This window comes from Symphalangus syndactylus, chromosome 7 (genome assembly GCF_028878055.3).
Source record: "Symphalangus syndactylus isolate Jambi chromosome 7, NHGRI_mSymSyn1-v2.1_pri, whole genome shotgun sequence".
In the NCBI taxonomy this organism is placed as follows: Eukaryota; Metazoa; Chordata; class Mammalia; order Primates; family Hylobatidae; genus Symphalangus; species Symphalangus syndactylus.
Genome location: NC_072429.2, coordinates 75,188,183 through 75,211,827, shown reverse-complemented (window position 1 = coordinate 75,211,827; position 23,645 = coordinate 75,188,183). Strand labels below are relative to the sequence as shown.

Below are 23,645 nucleotides of genomic sequence, written 5' to 3'. Positions count from 1 at the left end.
CACTGGACAACTGGGTGCAAATACATCTTGAAATGCAATGAAGCTAAACCATTGATTGCTATCAGACCCCGCGTAAATATATAGTCCAAGCGTAATCTGATTGTATGCTGTGCATGAAGATTTATCTTGATTTTTTTCCAATCCACGTGCGGTTCATATAAATGAACAAATTGCACCTTATTGCAAAATAACCTAGTTTTAATTTAGAAATAAGGTCAAGGATGTTATGGAAACAAAGTAAAAATAAACAAAAAAAATACATTCTATTTCAACTGTAGATAGAGATGCATGTTTTATACCTTATAAGTAATTTCAGAAATTTCAAATTCAGAAAAAAAATAAAAGCAAGAGTGATTCCATGCAGATCAAAATTAAAATAGAATTTAAATTACATCATGACAATAATTTTATCCTCTTGGGGTTCATGGTAGATACAGAATTAATGCAAAGTTTTCATCAGGTTATACTGATACTACTGATTTCTAGATTTACAAGCACTATAATTTATTTGAGTTGGTACATTTCTCTTCATGTATATATATATATATATATATATATATACATATGTGTTAGAGAAATTTAGGTTATTTCTAGATATTTGAAAAAATAATTTATGATATTTGAATTTGAATGAACTTAAATCCAAGAAAGACTGAAAAGTTTCATTACATTGATTAAAAAATGCCCAAGTATTTGATATCGAAAGATATGTCAAAATGGGAAAGTCATAATTCCTTGTCATAATTAAGTCTGGAATCAAAAAATATATTTTTCTTTCTCAAAACTGAATATACTTTGGAATATTGTTTTAGAAGTGTTAAAAAAACAAACATTTAAGAAAACTATGATATTTTATATTTTCAAATAAAACTTACTGCTTAAAGTGTCAAACCAAGTTGTATAAAATCATTGCCATTTAAATCAACCAATGTCTATCAATTGCCTTCTCCTGTGAGATGTTTCTTTAAAAGTTCCCCCACTAATAAGTAAGAATATGTTTCCTTAGGAGAATAATACTCTGTCATATCCCCTTTTCATTCTTTTGTGTACATGGTGGAATTAGACATGACCAATAAGTCGATCCGGGTCCCTGTGCCATCAAAGACTGTCAAACACAAGTTAGAAGAGAATTTCCATGACTTTGTTGCTTGCAGGCCCTTTGGATCATCAGTAATAGAATAAATCTTTCAGAAACTTATAAATCTATTAAATGTATAGCTATGGACTCATTTCCATAAGCATATATAATGTGTATTTTATTCTCATACTGAGACTGTCAGGGATCAAAAAATGTATTAATTTCAAGATCTGGAACATTTTGGTGTGCATAATGTATAATTAATACCATGTATATTAAGAATATGTTTATTTTATTTTTATTCGTATTAATATTCATCAAAAATATAATTGCTTTTGAATTTAATGATGTTCTATGCTGTATCAAAAAAGTAAGAGTTAAGTTTTAGGGCCACTATTACATGGCCGTTGCAACAACTGTTGGCTATAGTATTCAATACAGTTATGTGTCACCTTCAAAATTTTTCTGGCTAATTAACTTAAACCATAATCTTAATATAAGCCAGGAGCCTCCTAAAGACCATTTTATTTGAAATTACAAAGAAGTTATAAATAAAAGCTAGAACATCTAACATTAGCTAGGTACGTCAAAAATGCATGGCACTGATAGTAAGAGGAAGTAGAGAATATTGAGATGTGGTAACATGACAAAACAGACTCTGGAGGATGAGGCAAGTCATCAGGATTATTTGTAAAGATGAAGGATGTTACATTCTATGCGTGTATGCCTTTCTTACTCAAAGGGATACTATCTTAGGTTTCATATTATGGCATCCCTGGTAAATTATAGAAAATCAACTCTGGGGTCTTTTTTCTAAATTGTGTTATCCTGGAAATGCCTATTAAATAAGGGTCAATTAATTTGAGGAAGGTTTTAAGTTTTATGATTGCTTATAGTTTATATCTGCAACTTTATTTGAAGTAAACCCTGTTGGTTACCCTAGATCACAAAAAATTTTAAAATAGGATCCTAATTTACTTTGTGTTATTGAGGACAACACAATATCTTCAAAAAAACAATGTCATTTTCATTCATTTTAACTAAAAAAGGAAGTCTAATTACAAATAAGCACTGCCAAAGAGGTGAAAAAAATGATTATCTGTCAGTTATGCGATTATTTAACTTGCGTGAGATTGCTAATATAAAAAATGACATAATTCATTTCAATGCAGATGCCACCTTCTTAATAATTTTCAATCCCTAAAATACAGAAGGCTGTAAATGGTTTATACTCATAACAAGTAAGAAAAATCCAATAATGCACATGTACTCAAAGCAAATCTTAAAGAAAAAAAACAAAATACTGAGTTGTTATTAATGAGCCAATGTATTTAATAAAGTTTGAATACTATAAAACTTGGATATAACAGAAGATGTTATTCAACTCCAAATAATTATAAATTATAATTACCAGTACAGTATTCTTTCTAATGAGACTAGAATGAAAGGATAATTTTAATTGCAATAATGAAGGTTAATTTCCATCTTTCCTCATGTTTACTCCCTTATTAAAAAGTGGTCCCCTTAGCCAAAGCAGAGACATATTACATTTTCAATGCAAATGTATTAATCTGGATAAACTCTGTATTAATTCTTGTACTGCACAGAGCTATAATTTGGATTATAATTAATCTAAAGTGGCACTAGATTTAAATGACAATATAAATGAAGCATTAGAAGGCTTTTCTCTTATGAATGAATATTCAACAAATATAACTTGCATATTGCCATGTCTCATTTTGAAAGCTCTACTCCTGCAGATTAATGTCAGCAACATAGCACAACAGCTTACACAAACATAGCCTTCCTAACATATGTTAATTCCTCCTTGTCTAAATGTTCTATGTTAAAGTTGGGTCAAACTACCTTCCCATCTAACGTATGAAGATAGTGATGAATTTGTAAGCTTGCTAGTATTTTTTTTACATTTATGACATAAAGAAAAACAATAAATATAAGTGGTTATTTAATCATTAGAAATACATACAAGAGAAAATCCATGTAATAATTTTTTAAACCTAAAAACATTCAATTTAGAAAGCAGAAAACTTTGTTAAATGTTCATGTTAGTTGTCAATCACAAGAGCTGTCTTGAAGGCTGGAAGGCTTTAAAGCTAAATATTTGCATTTCAGCAACTGCTTTTAGTTGGTCCTTGCTTAGAGCTTATTTTTTAATCCCTATAGAAATACCCAGGAAGGCATTTATATGGGGATACAATTTGTTTTAAATAACTACCATTATACAATTGCCTATATCCTCTCAAATGCCCAAGTCTTGTCTGGATGGTACAATTAGGTGCCCAAGGAAGAACAGTAATTCATCAGCCCATTAGGGAGTGATTGAGCCCACTACTTTTGTGGAGCAGTAAGTGGCACTGGTAAAGATAGAGCCTTGGCATCTGTGCTATGTTCCAAGCCAGATTCTTTCCTCAATGGTAAAATTAGATCCATTTTTCTAGAGATTCCCAGAATCCATCCTTTACAAGGTACTAGATATTAGACATTTAAGACCTGGCATAATGTCATATACCTCGGTATTATATGGGCATTGAATTAACACAAATCAGGTATCTCTGTTATACATTCTTCTGAAGAATGAGAAGGATATATTCTGCAATCTGTTTTTGTACTACGATGTGAAAGACGCCACTGAATACAGACAGAACCTTACCCTCTCTGATCCAGGCAAGCAGCTAATTTGATAAGGTCCATCATAGAACGTGAACAAACCTTGCTATTTCCAATCTTTTCCAATGGTACTGTGTTTCACATTAACTTATCACTAGGTACTTCTAATTCCTCCTCAGTAACTTCAGGAGCCAGCTTACTAACATACAGCTATGGCTTCTTTTTACATTGCTTGCAGCTTAATACCAACCTTAGATCTTCTTTGTTTAAGTCAAATTAGAATCATATGTTAGACACTATACCCTAGGACCAAATCTCAATGACGCTTTTCTCACTGGCCTCCTGAAAGAAATTTAGTACTGAACAGTGTGGGGAGGGGAGCAGAGAGGCCTTTCAGATAATTTTTAAAGGGAATGCAAAACTTAGATATGCAAAGACTGAATTACAAATGTAGGATGATTCAGGTTTAAATAAACTTGCACGTAAAAATGATATTTTTTGCACAACCCAATGTCTTCATAGTGAATACAAGCTCCTTTATATGCGGCTGTCACTAGAATTCAAGGAAAAGATAGATGACTACCTGAAACTAATAGGCTTGAACCCGTTTCAGCACTTCTTCTGCTTCAATGAGTCCAACATAATAAAACTAGGTATAGCGTGCAGCAAAAGTAGCCAATGTAATATTCATTGCAACCATAGATTTCCATCTCATACATACAAAGCATGGATGAAGTCATATATTTGCCAAATCAAACACAGAAAAAGCCTTAGGTATCCACACCAGATGCTGGCCTAGGGTTTGTTTGTGCACAAGTAAATGTCATGACATGAAGGTTTGTTTTCAAAGACAGTAGCTTTCATTACTGGGATTTGTCTATTCTAGAAGATCAAAATTACCCAGCACCTAATCCCTTTTCAATGATATTTCCTCTTTCTTAGGCTGAATCATCTGTAAACTTTTTCACTGGATTTTGTTTGAAATACCTCAAATAGATGCCCTAAAAAAGGGCAAATTCCTGAGTGTACGTTGTAAAAAAGCAAGGAAAACTAGCATTTATTTTTAGGGTTACGTGGTTTGGCGGGCGAATACATGTGACTGAATGACAAAATTCAAGTGATATCTAATCCTATGCTTATGAAAAATTAATATGCCATCAGAGGAATCACAAGTATAGCTAAGATTAATGAAAGGCGCTTAAAAAATTACAAGCACACAAACTGATTTGATTAAAAAATAATCTCACTGGTCGTCCTGTAATATTCTTCAACTTATCCACATCTATTCTGTCAGATGGTTATGATTAAAAATAGGTCAATGGGAGGCTACTGATAGAAATCACATGCAAAATGCACATGCAATGAATAGTAGTGGGAATGTTCAGACAGTTTAAAATGAATAAAAGCTTTTAATAAGTTTTGTGGGTGGGGGGATGGTGAAGGAAGAGTTGATGGCAGGGAATGGCTATAGGGAAATGCCAAGGTGAAAGATTCTTGCATCTTACCAGAGTCTTTATTAGAGTTTTTGCCTTCACTATTGTCTGTCTCACTTGTGTCTTTTTCATCCTCCTCGGCCACTGCTGTAGGCTTAATAGCTCCTTCTGCCTCCTCACTTTGTTCCTCTGTTAAGAAAGGCGGACCAATCAGTAGAACTGAAAACCTCCCAAAAATTCACACTGAAATAAACTAGGTGACCACTTGAAAACTTTGTTATTTATGAATCATCTACAGATATTCATACTCAAATGAGAACACAAATTTATGCAAAAGTCTATGCTGATCATGCTGACTGTACCAATGCAAATTTTGTATCTAAAGGATCTTCTTTTGCATCCATTGAGAGGATAGATCTATACTAAATTAAAATAAATTCTTTTTAGTACAGTTTAAACTGAAACATATTTAAAAATTGGGTATAAGGCAATTCTGTGATTTCAATAGTAGAAACTTGTAACAACATAAACCTACGGTTCCATGGACTGGGATCGATGTCAGGAAAAAAAAAAGTCTTAGAAAAAAATCTTAAATAATATAACAACGGGTTAAATATAAGACAGGTGTTACTCCTGCTTTCAGACCCCAGACCCCAAAGGAATTCTTTGGAATTTTGTTAGAGTAAGATCTCAAAACTTCAGTTACATTGGGGATTTTTTTTTTCTTCTGTAGGGGGAGCTATACTGGGTGTAGGATATAAGAAGGTATACTTCTATGACAACCGCATCACCCCACACCTCATTCACGGGTTCACACCAGCTAGATTACATGGAAATCCTCATAGTAACTCAACCCTATTTAATTATTCTGTAAATCTTAGCTATGCCACTGCTGGTGGATTAATCTGTTTATGCAGTTAGCCTCTATGCTGGGGCTGTGTAGCACTAATCCGTGAAAGGCCCACTGTTCTCTTTCATCCTGCGATCATTTGTCTCTCACTGTGCTGATGTCACATTTTAATGAATTTTTAGCAATCTGAGTAATGCCAGATAACCAGGCTTGCAACTCCCCACAGCATAGCATGCTGTTTTCATTGCAGCACAAAAAATAAAAATCATATTCCCCTGCTCAGGTAGGAATTACATAAATTAGGAGAAGAAGGTAAAATGGGATTTGAAGCACCAGGCTGCTCAATTTCATAAAATCTTTAATGACCATATAAATTAACCCTGGAAAGGCAAAAGGTCACCGACACACATTTGCATACACTCTTCTATTTGCTTTTGATAAGCAGAGCTTTTATGCAGAGAACATGATACAATTAACCCTTTAATAACCATACAAAACGCTGCTATGGACATTTTAAGTGTCAAGCATTAACTGAAAATTACACACTGAATAAAATTTTCATTGCAAATGCTATAGTGATTGAAAGGGGAAATCGTGGCCCTCTCCACACCCCATGTTTTATTAATAACGTTCTGACAGCAGAATGAAATATCCACTGTCATATGTAGCAGCTGAGCACCAAAAAAAAAAAAAAATTCTATTTAGTGCCTCACTTGCCAGCCATGCTCTACAACTGTGTGAGCAGGATAATAACAGAAGGGGACAGTTCTGGGCTCAATAGGAAACTCTAAAAAGCTAAAGGGAAAACAAGGACATTTAATACATTCAAAATAAGAGTTTGTTTCAACTGTGAGTCCTCAAAGGCACCATACAAATCCATTTATTCCATTTTTGCCCTTTGCCTCTGCACAAAAGCAGAGGGATGGCCCTTGTTTAGGGGGTCAATCATCTGAGGGTTTGAGGGAAGCTTCCCTTTCAGGCAAATACACTCAGAAATTTAACTTCAAGAATAGAAAGAAACAACACCTCTTCTAGTGCTAGCCTGCTTTCACCTGTCAGTGATAATTACTGATCAAACACAGGCTCCCTCCTCCCAGCACCAGGCCACGCTGGTAGGTAAAGTGGCTGGTGGCCGAGCTGGATTTGGGAGGCTAGAGGGCTGAGATCAACTGGTTTGGGCTGTGTCCCTCCCAAGTCCACACACATGACATGATCTCTAGTTCGCGACCTATGACGGCTTGTGGCAATTACTTTTCAACTCATCCTGGGGACGGGATGCAAGAATTCTTGGAGTAGATTTACTGGGCCTTTCCCCCGGGGCTGGAAAATAAAGTGTCAGAGTGCTACTGAGTGTCCTTATCTTGAGGGGACATAAAATTGTAAGGGCTATCGCAACTCACATTAATAAAACATTGTGTGTCAGGAGAAGAAAAAGAAAATTATGAAGGCACTAAAAGAAAAGCTACAGTATATAATCTGGGTCTCATCAGACAGATTTTGCAGGGTCCTCTTCTTCATTTTCTGGTATGTGTTTTAAGTGTGAGAGAAATTCCCAGACATGTTCTTCTATACATCACTGTGGTGTCTGACCTCAGCCTGACCCTGGCAACAGTTTGAGAAATCTGAATGTGAACAAAGACTCTGTGTCAGCAGCAGGGAAAGATTGTGGGATAGACGCTCCCCATCAACTTAATCGCAAACAGCAGTTCTGAGGCCATAACTTTGCCCGGCTCCTCCAAGCCACAACTCATAACCTTTAGAGGTGGATTTGCCTGCAATGCCTCTGCTTCTGTGACTTTTTTCCCCTCTCTCTTTTCAGGTTCTTCCTTTGAAGTAGGCAGGCAATTAGCTCTAATGCTCAAGCAATTCAGACCTGTTTTGTGGTTTAGAAGGGGAAAGCTGTTTATTACAGGTAGGCTCTTTGGAGCCATAAGAACTTTGCAAATTTTTAATCATGCAAAAAGTAATCAAAAGGTAACTTATACACACCATAAAGTTTCATATAAGTCAGAATAAAAGGGCACTTTTATTCTCAAAGAGGGTTTTAGAAATAAATTTGACATTCATTGTATAAATAGACTTTAGAGTCAAGAGTATGAATGTGGAAGAAACCACTTTCTCTGGAAACCCTGTAGGTTAGAACTTGAGTTAAGGGAAGGAGTGGCTACATTCTAACTTTCAAGCACCACATATCCTTAGTTGTAAAATACTATGAAATGTAAGGGAAATATATATATAACACTAAATGTATTAAATAGATACTGTAGAACTGAGGAAAATATGCTACATAAAATTCCAAAATAAAGATGCCAAAGCGATTGTCATTTTCATCAATAAGCTTCTTCACTAATATATTACATGCAATAATAGTGAAAGTATTAAATCATTTCATGATACTGTTGTATTCAGCATAAGTATACATGTATACAGCATATGTATATGCCACATGCATTTTATTCTTTTGCCTCATGAAATACAGAAAATACAATATTTCTATAGTAATCTTTATGATATGTTTATACTTAAGCTTACCATGTATATCAAGGTCCATTTGAACGTCCCAATTTTCAGACAAATGATAATACATATTCATTTTTACAGGTTTCAAAATAATAGAAAGAAGGCAAAATACTGTAGTCTTATAGAACTGTTACAACAAACTTCCCCCAGCATTTTTGACATATCTAAAATGATTTTTTAAGTTACTCTACATATACACATTGGCTATATTTAAAATAAATGTTTTGAATGACTAGCTTATTTTCATTTCAACAATAAGAAACAATTGGAAAACTGCTATTAGTTTATCCTACAACATTATACAATTTCTAAGCAAATGTACATCAGTGGTATCCCTTTGATCTAAGTACCACCCAATTGTACTTATTTCCCATTGTCCTTCTCTCTCTCTCTCTCTCTCTCTCTTTCTTTCTTTCAGACAGAGTCCCACTCTGTCACCCAGGCTGGAGTGCAGTGGTGCTCTTGGCTAACTGCAACTTCTGCCTCCTGGGTTCAAGCAATCCTCCCACCTCAGCCTCCGAAGTGGCTGGGACCACAGGTATGCACCACCATATCCAGCTAATTTTTGTATTTTTAGTAGAGACGAGGTCTCATCATGTTGGCCAGGCTGGTTTCGAACTCTTGACCTCAAGTGATCCGCCAACTCAGCCTTTCAAAGTGCTGGGATTACAGGCATGGGCCACCATGCCTGGCCCTTATTTCCTGTTGTCTTAACATACAACTGGCTTTGGGATCCCTCTCCTCTGAGTCTGCTAAGAAAGCACTTGATACTTTTTAAACCCATGAAGTGATCATATAAAGAGGAAATATAGTAACTTAGACATCTTTAGTTTTATATTAACATATTGAGTATCTCTGTACAAGACACCTGGCTTGTGAGCATTCTTTCCAAACTCCTCCAAGATCTCCTTGCCTAGTCATGCCCCACTCAAATCTATCCTCCGAATGATCTACTTAAATCTGACTTCCCTACTTAAAATCTTCCAGTGACTCCTATCACTCACAAAGAAATAACCATATGTACATAGCAAGATTATGTCCAAGGTACCTGGTCCTTGTCTGTCACTCCAGTTTCATCTTTGTTCACTTCCTACATAATACTTAGTGCTTGGGAACAGTCTTCTTACACTTTAGAGTGTCACATTCACCCAAGAGACCTGTTACTGGACCCCATCTTGAAAGGTTCTAATGTAGTAGGTCTAGAGTTGAACCTGAGAATTTGCCTCTCTGTTGAGTTTCTAGGTAATGCCAGTGTTCTTGGTCCAGCTCACATTTTGTAACCACCGTTCAAGAAAGCCAACTGTTTGTAGTGCTTTCTCCCTTCCTATATGTACCATTACATTTCCTTATCTTATTTAGAACAACTTTTCTTCACTGTGTAAATTCCACTTTTCCTTCAAATCATCTTGGGAAATATCAGTTTCAACATCTATAAAAATGAAGTTAATAATAATTATCTCATAGGTTTGTTATGGAATAACATACACAAATTGGTGAGCACAAGCTTAGTAAAAATAAATATTAAAAATCATAGCTGTATTATTACTAGTACTATTGAGTACTATTGTTTTCTTCTCTAAAAAGTCTTCTCTGAACCCTGAACTAGGATTAATGTTTCTAGATAAATGCTTTTTTTCCCCCACCTGTATATTGATGTTAAACCATTCACCACAATTTAATTTGTGGAAATTGTGTATTGCCTACTTGCTGTAATAGGTAAACATTTTTTTTTAAATAGTGATTATCTTATCCATGTTTGTGCCAGAAGCAGCTGGAACAGTGCCTGGAATACAGTAGGCAGGCAATACATGTTAGTTAGAACAGTGAATTGGGTTTAGAAAGCAAAATTTGGGAAAGAAAAGGAAGAGTCCACGTGCTACCCAAGCCCCTATTTCCCTTTAATAAAATGTAAAAGGGGTGTTTGATTTTGTCTTGGTCGTCTGGCTTTGGTTTTTTTTTGTTTTTTTTTTTTTGGATTTCCCTCTCTACTAAATTATATTTATTATTCAACCTTCTCCAGTCTGGTTTCTGTTCATGTTAATTCCTCCTCTCAAAGTCACCAATGACTCCCATGCTAAGTTCAGTGGTTACTTCTCTATATCTTACTTCACTTTCTTTGCTCAACCGATGTTACTCCTCTCTTCTTCTGGAAAATTGTGCCTCTCTTTGGATTTTATTGCATCAGGTAATTGTGATTTTCATCCTGCCTCTCTGAGAATTTCCTCTTATTCTCCTTTGCTGGGGCCTCCTCTATTAAACAACAACTAAATACTTGAGCGTCTCCAGTATTAGTACTAAGCCCTTTCTCAATCTACATTACCTCCCTAGATGATCTCATCCAGACTCATACCTTTATATTTTGTAACTCTACTGGATGTCCAAAAAGTCTATCTAGTTTAGTATGCCAAAATCAGAGCTCTTGATGCTCCTCAACACATCTTACTCCATTTCCCCAACTTTACCATTGCCATTAACAATGCCACCACCCAGCACAAGCAAGAGTCATCCCTTAGTCTTCTCTTTCCCGCTCATATGCATCCTATCCATCAGTAAATCATACTATTTCTACTTCCAAGATACCTAATGTACACTGAATCCATCTACTTTACATTTTCCCTGACAGTATCTTTAATCTCTTACCTATATTCCTGCAATGGTCTTATGACTAGATAAGACTTATTCTTGTGTTCCTATAATTTATTCTGCACAACTCAATAAAATCAATCCATTCTCCTGCTTGAACCTTGTCATAGCTTACTATTTCACTTAGAATAACATAACAACTCCTTACTAGGCTGAAACAATTAAGCCCTTGCCTACTTTTCTGGCTGCGTGTTATGCTACACTCCTCCCCACTCCCTCATCTTTCTCCGTGTTAGCTTTCTTTCTCTTCCTGGAATGGGACCAATTTTTTCCAAACTCTGAAGTATATTTTCCCAGACTCTGCATAATTGGCTCCTTTTCATTAACCAGGACTCGGCTCACTTGTCATTTCCTCAGAGAACTTCTCTGACTACTGCTCCTAAAGTAGCTGATGAGCTGTCACACAAGTAAGGTCCTCAGATTTTAGCAGAATCACTACCACCTGAGGGGCTTGCTGGATTCCACCTCCATTGTTTCTGATTCAGTAGGCCTGGGTTGGGGCTCAGTAATTTGCATTCTTACAAGTTCCTAGGTTGCACTGATGCTGTTTGAAAGGGGACCACACTTCGAGAACCTCTGCTCTAACATATCACCTCTTTAACTTCCTTTGTCACATTTATTGCAATCTGAAAATACTTTTTTGTTTAGAGATATTATCTAAATTGAGGGACTTCATCTGTCTTATTCACAATGTATGCTCAGCAGTCTCTGGCATATAGAAGATACTCACTAATGTTTTAAATAAAACTGATGATTTCTAATTTGACTATTTGTACAACTAAGTCTATGGTGTGATGTCATCAATTGAGATGGAGAAAAGAGGAGAACAAATAGTTTTGCAGAAAAGGAAATTCAATTTGGAATTTGTTGTATTTAGCCTCACTACAGAACATCTAGATGAAAACATCCAGAAGGTATGGGAATATCTAAGTCTGAAGATTCTCAGACTGATTGAAGTAATAATGTAGATTTTGATGTCTTTGTTTACAAAGCAATAAAGAAACTTATTGACAAGAAGTAATCTTTTTTTAGCTTGAAATTTTTGCCATAACTCTTGATTTTTGCCATATCACTGCTGAGTCATTAATGAAATCTTTTCATTGGTTTGAGGTAGGGGAGGGAGAGTAGGTTTATTCTATTTCATATTAAATATGTTCTCTAGCTTTTTAGGAGAAAATGACATTTTAAAAAGTATTGATGAGACATGCATAGGTAAAGGTAAACTTAATTTTGAAGCTGGAATTTTTTACGAGGAATGTCCTGACTTTATATGGAAGGGATGTTTTCACTTGCAAAATTGTTTTTATTTTAAGTATTCCAATATACCATTGTGACTGCATAGGACCTTCAGTAATCACTTATTGTTCTATACAGCACGTTATTATTCCAACTGGATAAATCTACAAACTGAAGTCGTATTTAAATAGCAGAAATATATAGCAGAAATAAATGAGGTGTGTTGTAGTAGTAGGAGTGAATTTCCTTTTAAATTATCGGAATATAATGCAGCTAAGAAGATGTAACTGCCATTTTTTAACAAATATATATATATATATATATATATATATATATAGCAAAGCAAAAGGATTAGAGGATATGTTGACACGACTATACAAAATCCAATGAATTCAATAATTACCAAAAATAACTCCATCAACTAGGCTCTTTGACTTGTGAAAAATAATATCAAGCTTATTAATATATACTTTATATAAAACCTATAATTTTGGTGAAGTTTCATAGTGTATAAATACTGATGTGAAAAATTATTAGCAGAAAGTTTTAACTTATTCTTTAAGAAGCTACAAACATCCACAAAAAATAAAAAAAAAAAACGAGTCCAGACACAAACCTTGTATCCTTCAGAAACATTCACTCAAAATGGATTACAGACCTAACTGCAAAACACAAAACTATAAAATTCCTAGAAGATAACATAAGGGAAAATCTGGATGACTTTGGGTTTGGCAACAACTTTTTAGATACCACACTAAAGGCATAATCTATGAAAGAAAGAATTGATAAGTTGGACTTCATTAAAATTAAAATTTTTGCTCTTTGAAAGATACTGTTGGAAAATAATGAGACAAGCCACAGACAGGAAGAAAAGATTTGGAAAATACATATCTGATAAAGGACTGTCATCTGAAATATACAAAGAACTCTTACAACTCTTACAAGCAAATAAACAACTCAATTAAAAAATTGGACAAAGACCTTAACAGACACCACACCAAAGAAGATATACAGATGGCAAATAGGCATATGAAAGATTACATGTATGAAAAAATCCACATCACATGTCATCAGGGAAATGCAAATAAAAACAACAATGAGATACAACTACACACCTATGAGTATGGCCAAAATCCAGAACACTGACAACATCAAATGCTGGTGATGATGTGGGGCAACAGGAACTCTCATTCATTGCTGGTGGGAATGCAAAATGGTACAACCACTTTGGAAGGCAGTTTGGTGTTTTCTTGCAAAACTACATATGCTCTTATCATACAGTCTAGTAATTGTACTCCTTGGCATTTATCAAAGGGAGTTGGAAATTTATGTCCACACAAAACCCTGGACACAGATGCTCATAGTAGTTTTATTTGTAATTGCCAAAACTTGGAATCAACCAAGATGTTCTCAGTAGGTGAATAAATAAACTGTGATATATCCAGACAATGATATATATATTATTCAGCACTAAAAGGAAATAAACTATCAAGCCATGTAAAGACATAGAGAAAACTTAAATGCATATTACTAAGTGAAAGAAGCCAATCTAAAAAAACTACATACTGTTTGATTCCAACTATATGACATTCTGGAAAAAGTCAAACTATAGAGACCATAAAGGATCACTGGTTTACAGGGGTCAAGGAGGTGGAAACAATGAATAGACTGGCACAGAAGATTTATAGGGAAATGAAACTCTTCTATATGATATTATAACGATGGATACATGTCATTGTGCTTTTGTCCACACCCATAAAATGTACAACACCAAGAGTAATCCCTAATGAAAACTATGGTCTTCGAATGATAATGTTGTGTCAATACAGATTCATCATTGAACAAGTATACCACTCTGGTGGGAGGGCAGTGATAATGAAGGAGGCTATACATGTGTCAGGGGAGAGGGTATTGGGGAAATTTGCTGTGAACCTAAAACTGCTCTAAAATGTAAAGTCAATTTACATATACTTCCAATTATTGGATTTATTTTATTTTGCTTTTTACTTATTTGAATAAGGCATATGATCAGATCTAATTAGAGAAGTTCCAGAGAATGTTTATTACATCAATTATGAGAGTGACAAAAGCACCTCATTTAGGATGAGGAAATATTTTGAGAAGGAGTAGGAACCATTACCTGAGGTTGATCTCAACTGCTGCTCTGTAAGGTCATCATCACAAGTCCTGGCTCCCAGTGAGGCAGTTTCTGCAGAAGACATCAGAGTGAAAGGTAATCAGCATGCCATATCTAGCTCTCACATCATGGCTAATATCACAAGAACCCAAAATTTGGCAGTCAAGAGAGATAAGTAGCAGGTGAAGCTCAGGTGAGTCTCCAGCACACCTTATATCCTAGTGAGCAGCAGCTGGCAAAATGAGCCCAAGGAGTGATAGGAGTAGATTTAATTCTTAATTATTAGCAGCACAGAACAAACACACTGGTAGAGAAAATATGGGATCAGGAAAGGCTCATTATGATTTTTGTCATTGGACTATTTGGCCAAGCCTACATTTCATAGGATTGTGTGTTGTAGTGACAATAGCACATTACATAAATTATGAGCATACTTTTACTTCTCTGATAAGGTACCAAAAAGAAAAGAAAAAATCATTACTGTATATGACAGCTGATGTGCCAAAGCAAACATCAGGCACTGGAGGGGGCTCCTGAAGAATAAGTCCAAGTCATCAGCAAATCCACATCTTTATTCTCATCTTTTATTTGAGCTTTAGAGCAAAAGTGCCAACAATGTCTTGGTTTACAACACTCAACACCAAACACAAATCATTACTGTCAACTAACTGCGTGATTCCTTTTTGCACCCTATTGTAGGGGAACCTATGGAATAAACAAAACAACTAGACTTCAGAAATTTCCTTCGACATCTCATTCCTTCTCCACACCAAGTCACCACCTGCTGTTGATTCCATTTTACCAAGTCTCTTGTCATGGGTGCTCTCTATTCCCTCTGTCTTCTTCTCTCTCCTGACCATTTCAGCAGCCTCTATAATCGTCTATATGCCTCAAATTCCCAGTCTTCCCAATCCAGTCCTTCATAAAATCTCAAGAGCTATCTTTTTAGAAGATAGAATCTTGAGTACAAATCATTTCTCCATCACTTCTAGGTATGGGTGAATTACTTAGCCTCACTAAACCTCGAGTCCCTCATGTGTAAAATGAAGATATAATTATGTAAATAGTAACAGTAATAGAAAATAATACAACGAAAGGTGCAACGTGATATCGTCTTTAAAGTCTGAAAAGACCAGATGTTATCAAGAAGTTAAAAAAAATGGTCACATAATTCTTAACTGCCAAAGGGAATCATGTTTATTTACTATTTCTAGCAATAGCATCTCTGGTTGATTCTGAAGGCTTTAATTAAACAAATAATTAACCTTGAAAATAGAAGTGCATACCAAGGCACTATTATTGCATTTACTAATTGTTTTTCCTGCTGCGTATAAAACCTTTGGCCTTTAGCAGTAATCTATTTAAAAACAGTACAATCATAATAAACACTCAGTGCCCCCCGCCACCAAAAAACCATTATGTTAAATTCATCATGAAAGAAAAAATTTATTCTCAGTCTTTACTTATAAATCCACGAGTAGCTCCCAAATAAATCACAGCCTTAATGGACATCCTATACGTCACTCAAGAAGTCCACCTTCTTTCTCTTGACAACTTCTTATGAAGTTATGCCTTGATCAACGTGGTTCCTTTGACCTTGAATACCTTTTTGTTCTTCCCCTGTGAGCCTCCTATTCTTCCCTCAGAACCAAAAGCACGTGAAACCTCTGTGCACCCGTGATGATTAGCTTACATGTATGTTTCAGCACTTATCATGATGTATTAATTTTCACATGGTCCAGGTATGTTTCCCCAATAAATTTCAAGTTGCTCAAATGCAGCTTTTCATTTCCCAGATTCTCAAGTAAGGACAGAGTAAGACATCACAGTCGCCTAAGACGCTTTGATACAAACTACTAACCTACATCCTATATCCTAAAACAGATGAATCTGAAGATGAGAATTTTCTTGTAGCTTCCCAGAGCTTCAGGACTCTAAATTCAGAGCTCTGTGGACTATACCACAGATAATACAAATGCAGATAATACTCCCTGCTCTCTCTGTATGTGTGTGTGTAAAAACCATTTCTCTTTTTTCTAGTGAAGAATCAACATAATTTATCAGATAATCTCTACCACTACCACCACATACACATTTCAACGTATATACAGACTTGTTCAAAATGAATGTCAGTAGTACCTAGGTGACTTTGACCAAATGACTGCTATTCCTTAAAGATTAATGAAAATAAAAATAAAAGAACGACAAATTACTGAGTTCATATCTCTGCCAGGTACTGTGATAAGTTATTTGTATAGAAACCATCATGTAATCCTCACAATAACATAATGAGGCAATTACTAATCCTTCTTTTACAAATCAAGAAGCTAGAGCTTAAAGAGGTTAAAGTAATTTGCCTCAGGTCACAAAGTTAGAAACCAATGGCCTGGAATGAAACCCTTGTCTGTCTGGTATAAAATTCTGTCAAATTTTCAATGTATCTAGTTGTAATACCACACTATTTGGGAGCCTGTAAAGGTTTTCCTAGTCTTAGCAAAGGCCGGAAACCAAGTTGTGGGGAAAGCAACTTTTCTCTAGACCTGTGAAAATTCTGCTGTTTCATAACATATGTATGTTCCTTGAATATAAAATATAACTAAATAATAATTTGATGCCATATTAAAGTTACTTCATTTGATAGTGATTTAATGAAATGTACAAAATGTCAAAATCAGAAACTGTTGTTTAATCTTACAAATCAGGTCATGTGGCACTTAGAGACTGCTCCAATGAGAGTTACTTGTACAGATAATTTCATAAAGGAATGTTTAGATCCTCAATAATGTTTCTCTCTTCATACAAATAATATAAATATTTTAATAAAGGAGCTTTTAACTTACAAAATGAAATGATTAATCTATATTCTTCTGCCTGTGTAAAATGAAAATGTTTAAAACCTAGTAATGATACATAGTATCTTACAATATATCACTTTAATAACTGGTCTGTAATAACAAATCTGATTGCTGTTAACATGATTTGTCTCTTTTGCTGGTGATTTAATTAGATTACTAATTTGTGTTCTCCAGCACCTGAGCTTCTTTGTTTTAATAGTATTTTTAAAAAATGCCATTGACTTAGTTTATCCACTATTCTACTCTATCCTGTCAATTTGATGATAATCACACATTTGAAAATTATGCCAAATTACGCTATTTTTATTAACACAATGTGGGAGTAATCAACATCATTTTCTGTGGAATAGTGTATTGATCATCACAATCGCCATCAACAACAACATTTTACAGAATATCTGCTCTGTGCCAAGTACTGAATGATATCTTTATTTGCGTTATGACACCCATAGCAAGTGATGGAGCTGGGATTTGAACCCACACAGTTTTATTTCAGGGATAGTTCTCTTAACCACAATGATATATTGAACCATAGTTTCTAAATCCTACAAGTAGCTTTCCTTTTTTTTTGATTCTGCATTTATTTCTAGCATTCATTTTTGTCATTCTCACTCAGGCCTGAATTCTGCTAATCACCTATTTCTTTAGCTTAACCCAAATGGTTACATCTACAAAAACCAAGATTAATGCCAAAATGTTTAAGGTTCCCATTCCTTAAATGGAGTCTGGCTCTGTAACCCAGGCTGGAGTTCAGTGGCACGATCTCGACTCACTGCAACCTCCACCTCCTGGGCCCCGGTTCAAGAAGCAATTCTCCTGCCCCAGCTTCCTCAGTAGCTGGGATTACAGCCACACACTACCATGCCCAGCTAATTTTTGTATTTTTAGGAGAGATAGGGTTTCATCATGTTGGCCAAACTGGTCTTGAACTCCTGACCTTGTGATCTGCCCGCCTCGGCCTCCCAAAGTGCTGGAATTACAGGGGTGAACCACTGTGCCTGGCTGGTCAATTCCTTTTAATTGTAAGAATGAAAGTCCTCACGGCCCTCTCTCTCACTACCTTTTATTGCCACACTTACCCCTAAGCCTCTCCATAATGAGTCTCCAACTCATTACTCCTTTCTACCTTTTCCTTCCCTGTACAAGCAATATTTATTCTGGTAAGTAAACTGACAACTTTCAGGTATTTAATCTCAGTTCAAAAATCATCAAGTTCCCATCTGGCAAATCTTCTGCTCCTACGCGCCCCCCGCCCTGGCTAATTGGGGTAACATTTTTGCAAAACTATAATCCATACAAATCTCATGGCCAGGGAAATATTTGGAATTTTAATTTTTTAACAGTCTAAACATTTATGCAGAGAATTATAAGATTAAGATATGGGAATAAATTTAACCTGTACTACACGATTTCAACAGCCATGGGCAAAATTTGGGATGCATTCAGCACAAGTTTAGAGGCAACTGGAATTTTTAAAATAATGGATATATGTTCAAGTTGCCAAGCATAGTACTAATACTATTTGCCTACAAAACCTCCACATCTCACCTCCTCCCAATAATTTGCTAATGCATTAAACAATAAAGTATAGTACTATTCTTACAAAATGTTTAGCACATAAAATAAAATATATACCACCAGAGTAAATATTAAGCCAACTGGTGTAAAATAGTAAAGGGAAAGAAAAACATTTTCTGTATTCCTATGCAGCATTATGAATCCCATGTTATTTTCATTTACAATAAGCCCAACTCTTACTTTTTTTTTTAATTGCGGAAAAAGACTAAATTCTATGATAGAGTTCACAAGTGTCAAACAACCTTCACACCACAACTCTTCTAGCCATGCCTTTTGTGTTTTACTTTTGAAGCTTCTCCCACTTCTACTGGAGCTAATGTGACTAACTGTAAAAGGATACTTTAGAGCCTATGAATATAATAAAAGATATTAACAGCACTCTAATTGTAAACTAATAAATTATCATTTTTGGAAACCTGTTAGGTGCTAGGCATGTATCCTGCATGTCCTTACTTAATCCTCACAGTAATCTGCAGCAGAAAAAAATCACTGTGTTTATGGAAGAGATGAGATATCAAAGCTCAGACAGTTTAACTTTTTCCAAAGGCACAGAGCAGCAGAAGTGAGATTTGAATAAGTATCTGACTCCAAAGCTCTGTACCTCCCCGCTGGACAGCACTGCCTTTGGGCAGCCCTAAGGACTCCTGGGCCAGGCAGCCTGAAAACTAAATTATTTTTTTCTTAAAAAAAAAAAAAAAATAGCTCACATCGCTTCAAAGCAAATTCATCATAACAAGCTTAATATTTAGAAGAATACATAAAATTCAACATTTATTATTATCTTAGTAGTTGATATTTTAACAATGCCCTCTGAACTTGTCTTGGCATTGCAAAAGTCAAGTCAGTGTGTTCAGATAAAGCAAGTTCACAATTCAAAATGATTTCAAGTGGTCTTCTCCATCCTTTTCCTATGCGGATACAAAGACTGCTCTTCTAAAAAGCTGAGCAACTCAGCATGCTACCAAATGGTTTTGAGTAACCAAGCAACATCATCTTTGTTGACCTGTAGTGCTTTCTCTTAAATTATTTCTTCCAGGCAGTAATACATTGAAGTGCATTGGATGCTCCAGTGTCAATTATCTGAATGGGGCTGGATTTGTAATTTTTTATTTTCTGGAAAAGTAAAGCTCCTTTGCCCTGCCCTGTCTGTTTTTACCCAGAAGTTATTTTTATATAGTAGGGGAGTACTATCTCCTGGGGCCTCCTCAGCCAGGAATTTGTGATCACTTCTTCCTGCTTCTTGGGTCATCTATGACCTCGGTGTAATGGGGCCTCAAAAGAATTTAATACGTTCCTGATATAAATTAGTTTCAATAAATTACTTACACATCTTCTTAATGTCTTATATTTTAAAGTGCTTTTATTAAAACGTTTTTTCTTAAATTTACTAATTCCTAATGTATTTCTCCATATAAGAATCTATTTCATTTCTGATTGTTTTGAAATTAAAAGATAAACCTTCTGTGAGGATAATTTCAGTATACAATTGTGTTTCCATCTATCAACCAGTTGCTCAATTATCTAGATTTAAGTCCTTATAGCAGGGGTCCCTAACTCTGGGGCTGTGGATCGCTCCTGGTCCATGGCTTGTTAGGAACGGGCCACACTACAGGAGGTGAGCTCCTGCAAGCAAGCGTTATCGCCTGAGCTCCACCTCGCGTCAGATTAGAGGTAGCATTAGATTCTCATGGTAGCATGAACCCTACTATGAACTGCACGTGCAAGGGATCTTGGTCGTGTGCTCTTTGTGAGAATCTAATGCCTGATGATCTGAGCTGGAACGGTTTCATCCCCAAACCATCTACACCTGACCACTCCGTCTGTGGAAAAACTGTCTTCCGTGAAACCAGTTCCTGGTGCCAAAAAGGTTGGAGACCACTGCCTTATGGGATTCATCAAAATTTCTCTTTATTGTCTAGAACAAGTTTCATTCCTCAGCATACCATGCTGGCTTTGCTAGGTTGCTCATCAGCATAGGAACTGATCCCTATCCATAAACTGATCCCTCTTCCACCCAATAATAGCCTTTGTTCATGCTGAGCACTGGCTAGTTATTTCAACTCTTTGCTTCCTATCTCAAAACCAGCTTTTATTTTATTGTGGTAAGAACACTAAACATGAGGTTTACTATCTTAACAAATGTTTATGTGCACAATATAGTACGGTTGCCTATAGGTATAATGTTGTGCAGCAGATGTCTAGAACTTACTCCTATTACTTAACTGAAACTTTATGTCCTTTGTTTATAACTCCCCATTTCTCCTACCCCTCAGTCCCTGGCAACCACCATTCTACTCTTTGATTTATAAATTTGAACTATTTTAAGTACTTTAGACTGCTTTAGTGGAATCATACAATATTTCTCTTTTCATGATAGGGTTCATCCAATGTTGTCTCATAGCTAGTTTTTAATTCATGAAAGCCTCTATTTTCTACTCCACAGTTACTAAGTTTTTCAAATAGCTGTATACTAGGTCAAAAGCCTTTCGAAACTATTTTTTAACAGAGAAGAAAAAAATAGTTATCCAGCAGTACTTCTTTATCTTTACTTCCTTTAACTCTTTCAAAGACTCCTTACAGGGTGATATGGTTTGGATGTTTGTCCCCTCTGGAACTCATGTTGAAATGTGTTTCCCAGTGTTGGAGGCAGGGCCTGGTGGGAGGTGATTGGATCACGAGGGCGAATCCCTCATGAATGGCTTAGCACCATTCCCTTGGTGATAAGTGAGTTCTCACTCAGTTCATGCAAGATCTGGTTATTTAAAAGAGTCTGGGACCTTCCCTTTCCCTCTCCCTTTTGATCCCACTCTTGCCATGTGATGTGCCTGCTTTCCCTTTGCCTTCTGCCATGATTGGAAGCTTACTGAGGCCATTACCAAGAGCAGATACTGGTGCCATGCTTATACAGCCTACAGAACCATGAGCCAATTAAGCTTCTTTTCCTTATAAATTACTCTGCCTCAGATATTTCTTTATAGAGATGCAAAAACGGCCCGACATGCAAAGGTACCTTTACTCTCAAGCAAGCTGCATTTCTTTGGCTCAGTGATATTATTTGGTTCTCGGAAGCTTCTATAACTTCTCTTACACTTTCATCTCAAAGACCTGTGATGATAGGTGCCTCCCTCTAAGACTGCACTGTTTTTAAATGACTACAATCATAGAGTTGAATCAATGTTACAAGTTTTTAAAAATGCTTTCTTGACTCTCTAATTTCATAATTCCCCAAATTTTATTTTCATCAAAATGAGTTACTTGGGCATATTTCTTTGGAGACATTATCCATGAAACCATCATTCACTCTTGCTGTGAAGAATCAGAGAACATAACCCTGTGTTGAAATAATGGTCGATTCTTTCTTAACTATCTGAGATTTATTCTTTTTGCTTGAGAAGTTTGAGTGAGCAAAGATAAAAGGTGAAACATCAGTGACATAAAATTGCCAACTTCTGCTACAGCAACCCTGCCCTCAGAAACCTATGTTGTTCAAAGAAGTATTTCATTAGGAGAACGTTGGCTGCTCTTCGAGCAAGGAAGAAACGCCGTGGAGTTAAGAACCAAATCCAAATACACTTGGGCCTGAATCCCAGCACCACCAGTTTCTACCTATTTGATACTGTCCAAGTTACTTAACCTCCCTGGCATTCAGGATTCTATATGTGAAAGTGGAAACAGTAGTAAGTTTGTAGGATGGTATTAAGGAGCGAAGTTAATAAATACAAGGTGTGTAGTATTGAATAGGTAGTAGTTGTACTTATGTATAATTCTTCTCTGGCTTTGATCAATCCTGCCAAACACAGGTTACTCAAAGAAAAGACTATATCAATTTGGTACTATGGCTTTTTAGATTGTATTTATAAGTAATGTACTCTGTCCATCGGTTAAGTTAGTGTTTTAGGCCTTTAAAATATCACTATCATTTCTGCAGATATTTTGGAGGTAGCAAATGTTAACAAGACTAAACATCAATTTCTTAAGCATTGTGGTTTGAAAGTTTTTTTTAAGTAAATCCCTAAGCAAATTTTACACATGCTGCAATAAAAGCAGTATGTGTATCAATTTGTAAAGGCTTGGCCTTTTACAAAAATCATAGTGAGGCTCGCAGTGACTCACTCCTGTAATCCCAGCACTTTGGGAGGCCTAAGCAGGAGGATCACCTGAGCCCAGGTGTTGGAGAGCAGCCTGGCAACAAAGTGAGACCCTGTCTCTACAAAACATAAAAATAATTAGCCAGGTAGAGTGGCACATGCCTGTAGTCCCAGCTAATCCAGAGGCTGAGGCAGGAGGATTGGTTGAGCCCAGGAGTTTGAGGTTACAGTGAGCTATACTCATACTACTGCACTCTAGTCTCAGCATCAAAGTGAGACCCTGTCTCAAAAAATGAAAATAAAAATAAATAAAAATTACCATAACTGAATATGAACTTTGAAGGACTGGTATTAATACACAAGTCAGCCCTAGGTAGGTTTTTTCCTTGCAAAAGAAGGGATCCTCTGCTCCCCACACCAAACTTCCACCATCCACCTTCTGATAAGAGAAAAACTTGATGAGAAGTTACAATCTCAGAATATATAGGCCTACAAATGTGGCAGTCTGCAAAACTAAAAATTTTCATCTGTACACAAATATTGGATTTGAGTAATCTTCTAGATTATTCCCTATGTTGCAGTCATCTAAATCATATGCC

The 23,645-nt window shown here is 35.9% G+C and overlaps 1 protein-coding gene across 2 annotated transcripts in view; it reads right to left on the bottom strand.

Moving 5' to 3' along the window:
• Positions 1–23,645, bottom strand: part of ZFHX4 (zinc finger homeobox 4) — a 188,506-nt gene that overhangs the window by 19,241 nt on the left and 145,620 nt on the right. For both annotated transcript variants that reach the window (XM_055286566.2, XM_055286567.2), the window contains exons 5-6: positions 14,529–14,597; positions 5,212–5,328 (exon numbers count right to left, since the gene is read on the bottom strand). In XM_055286566.2, coding sequence (XP_055142541.1) covers positions 5,212–5,328; positions 14,529–14,597 — 186 coding nt within the window. The remainder of the gene's footprint in view (positions 1–5,211; positions 5,329–14,528; positions 14,598–23,645) is intronic.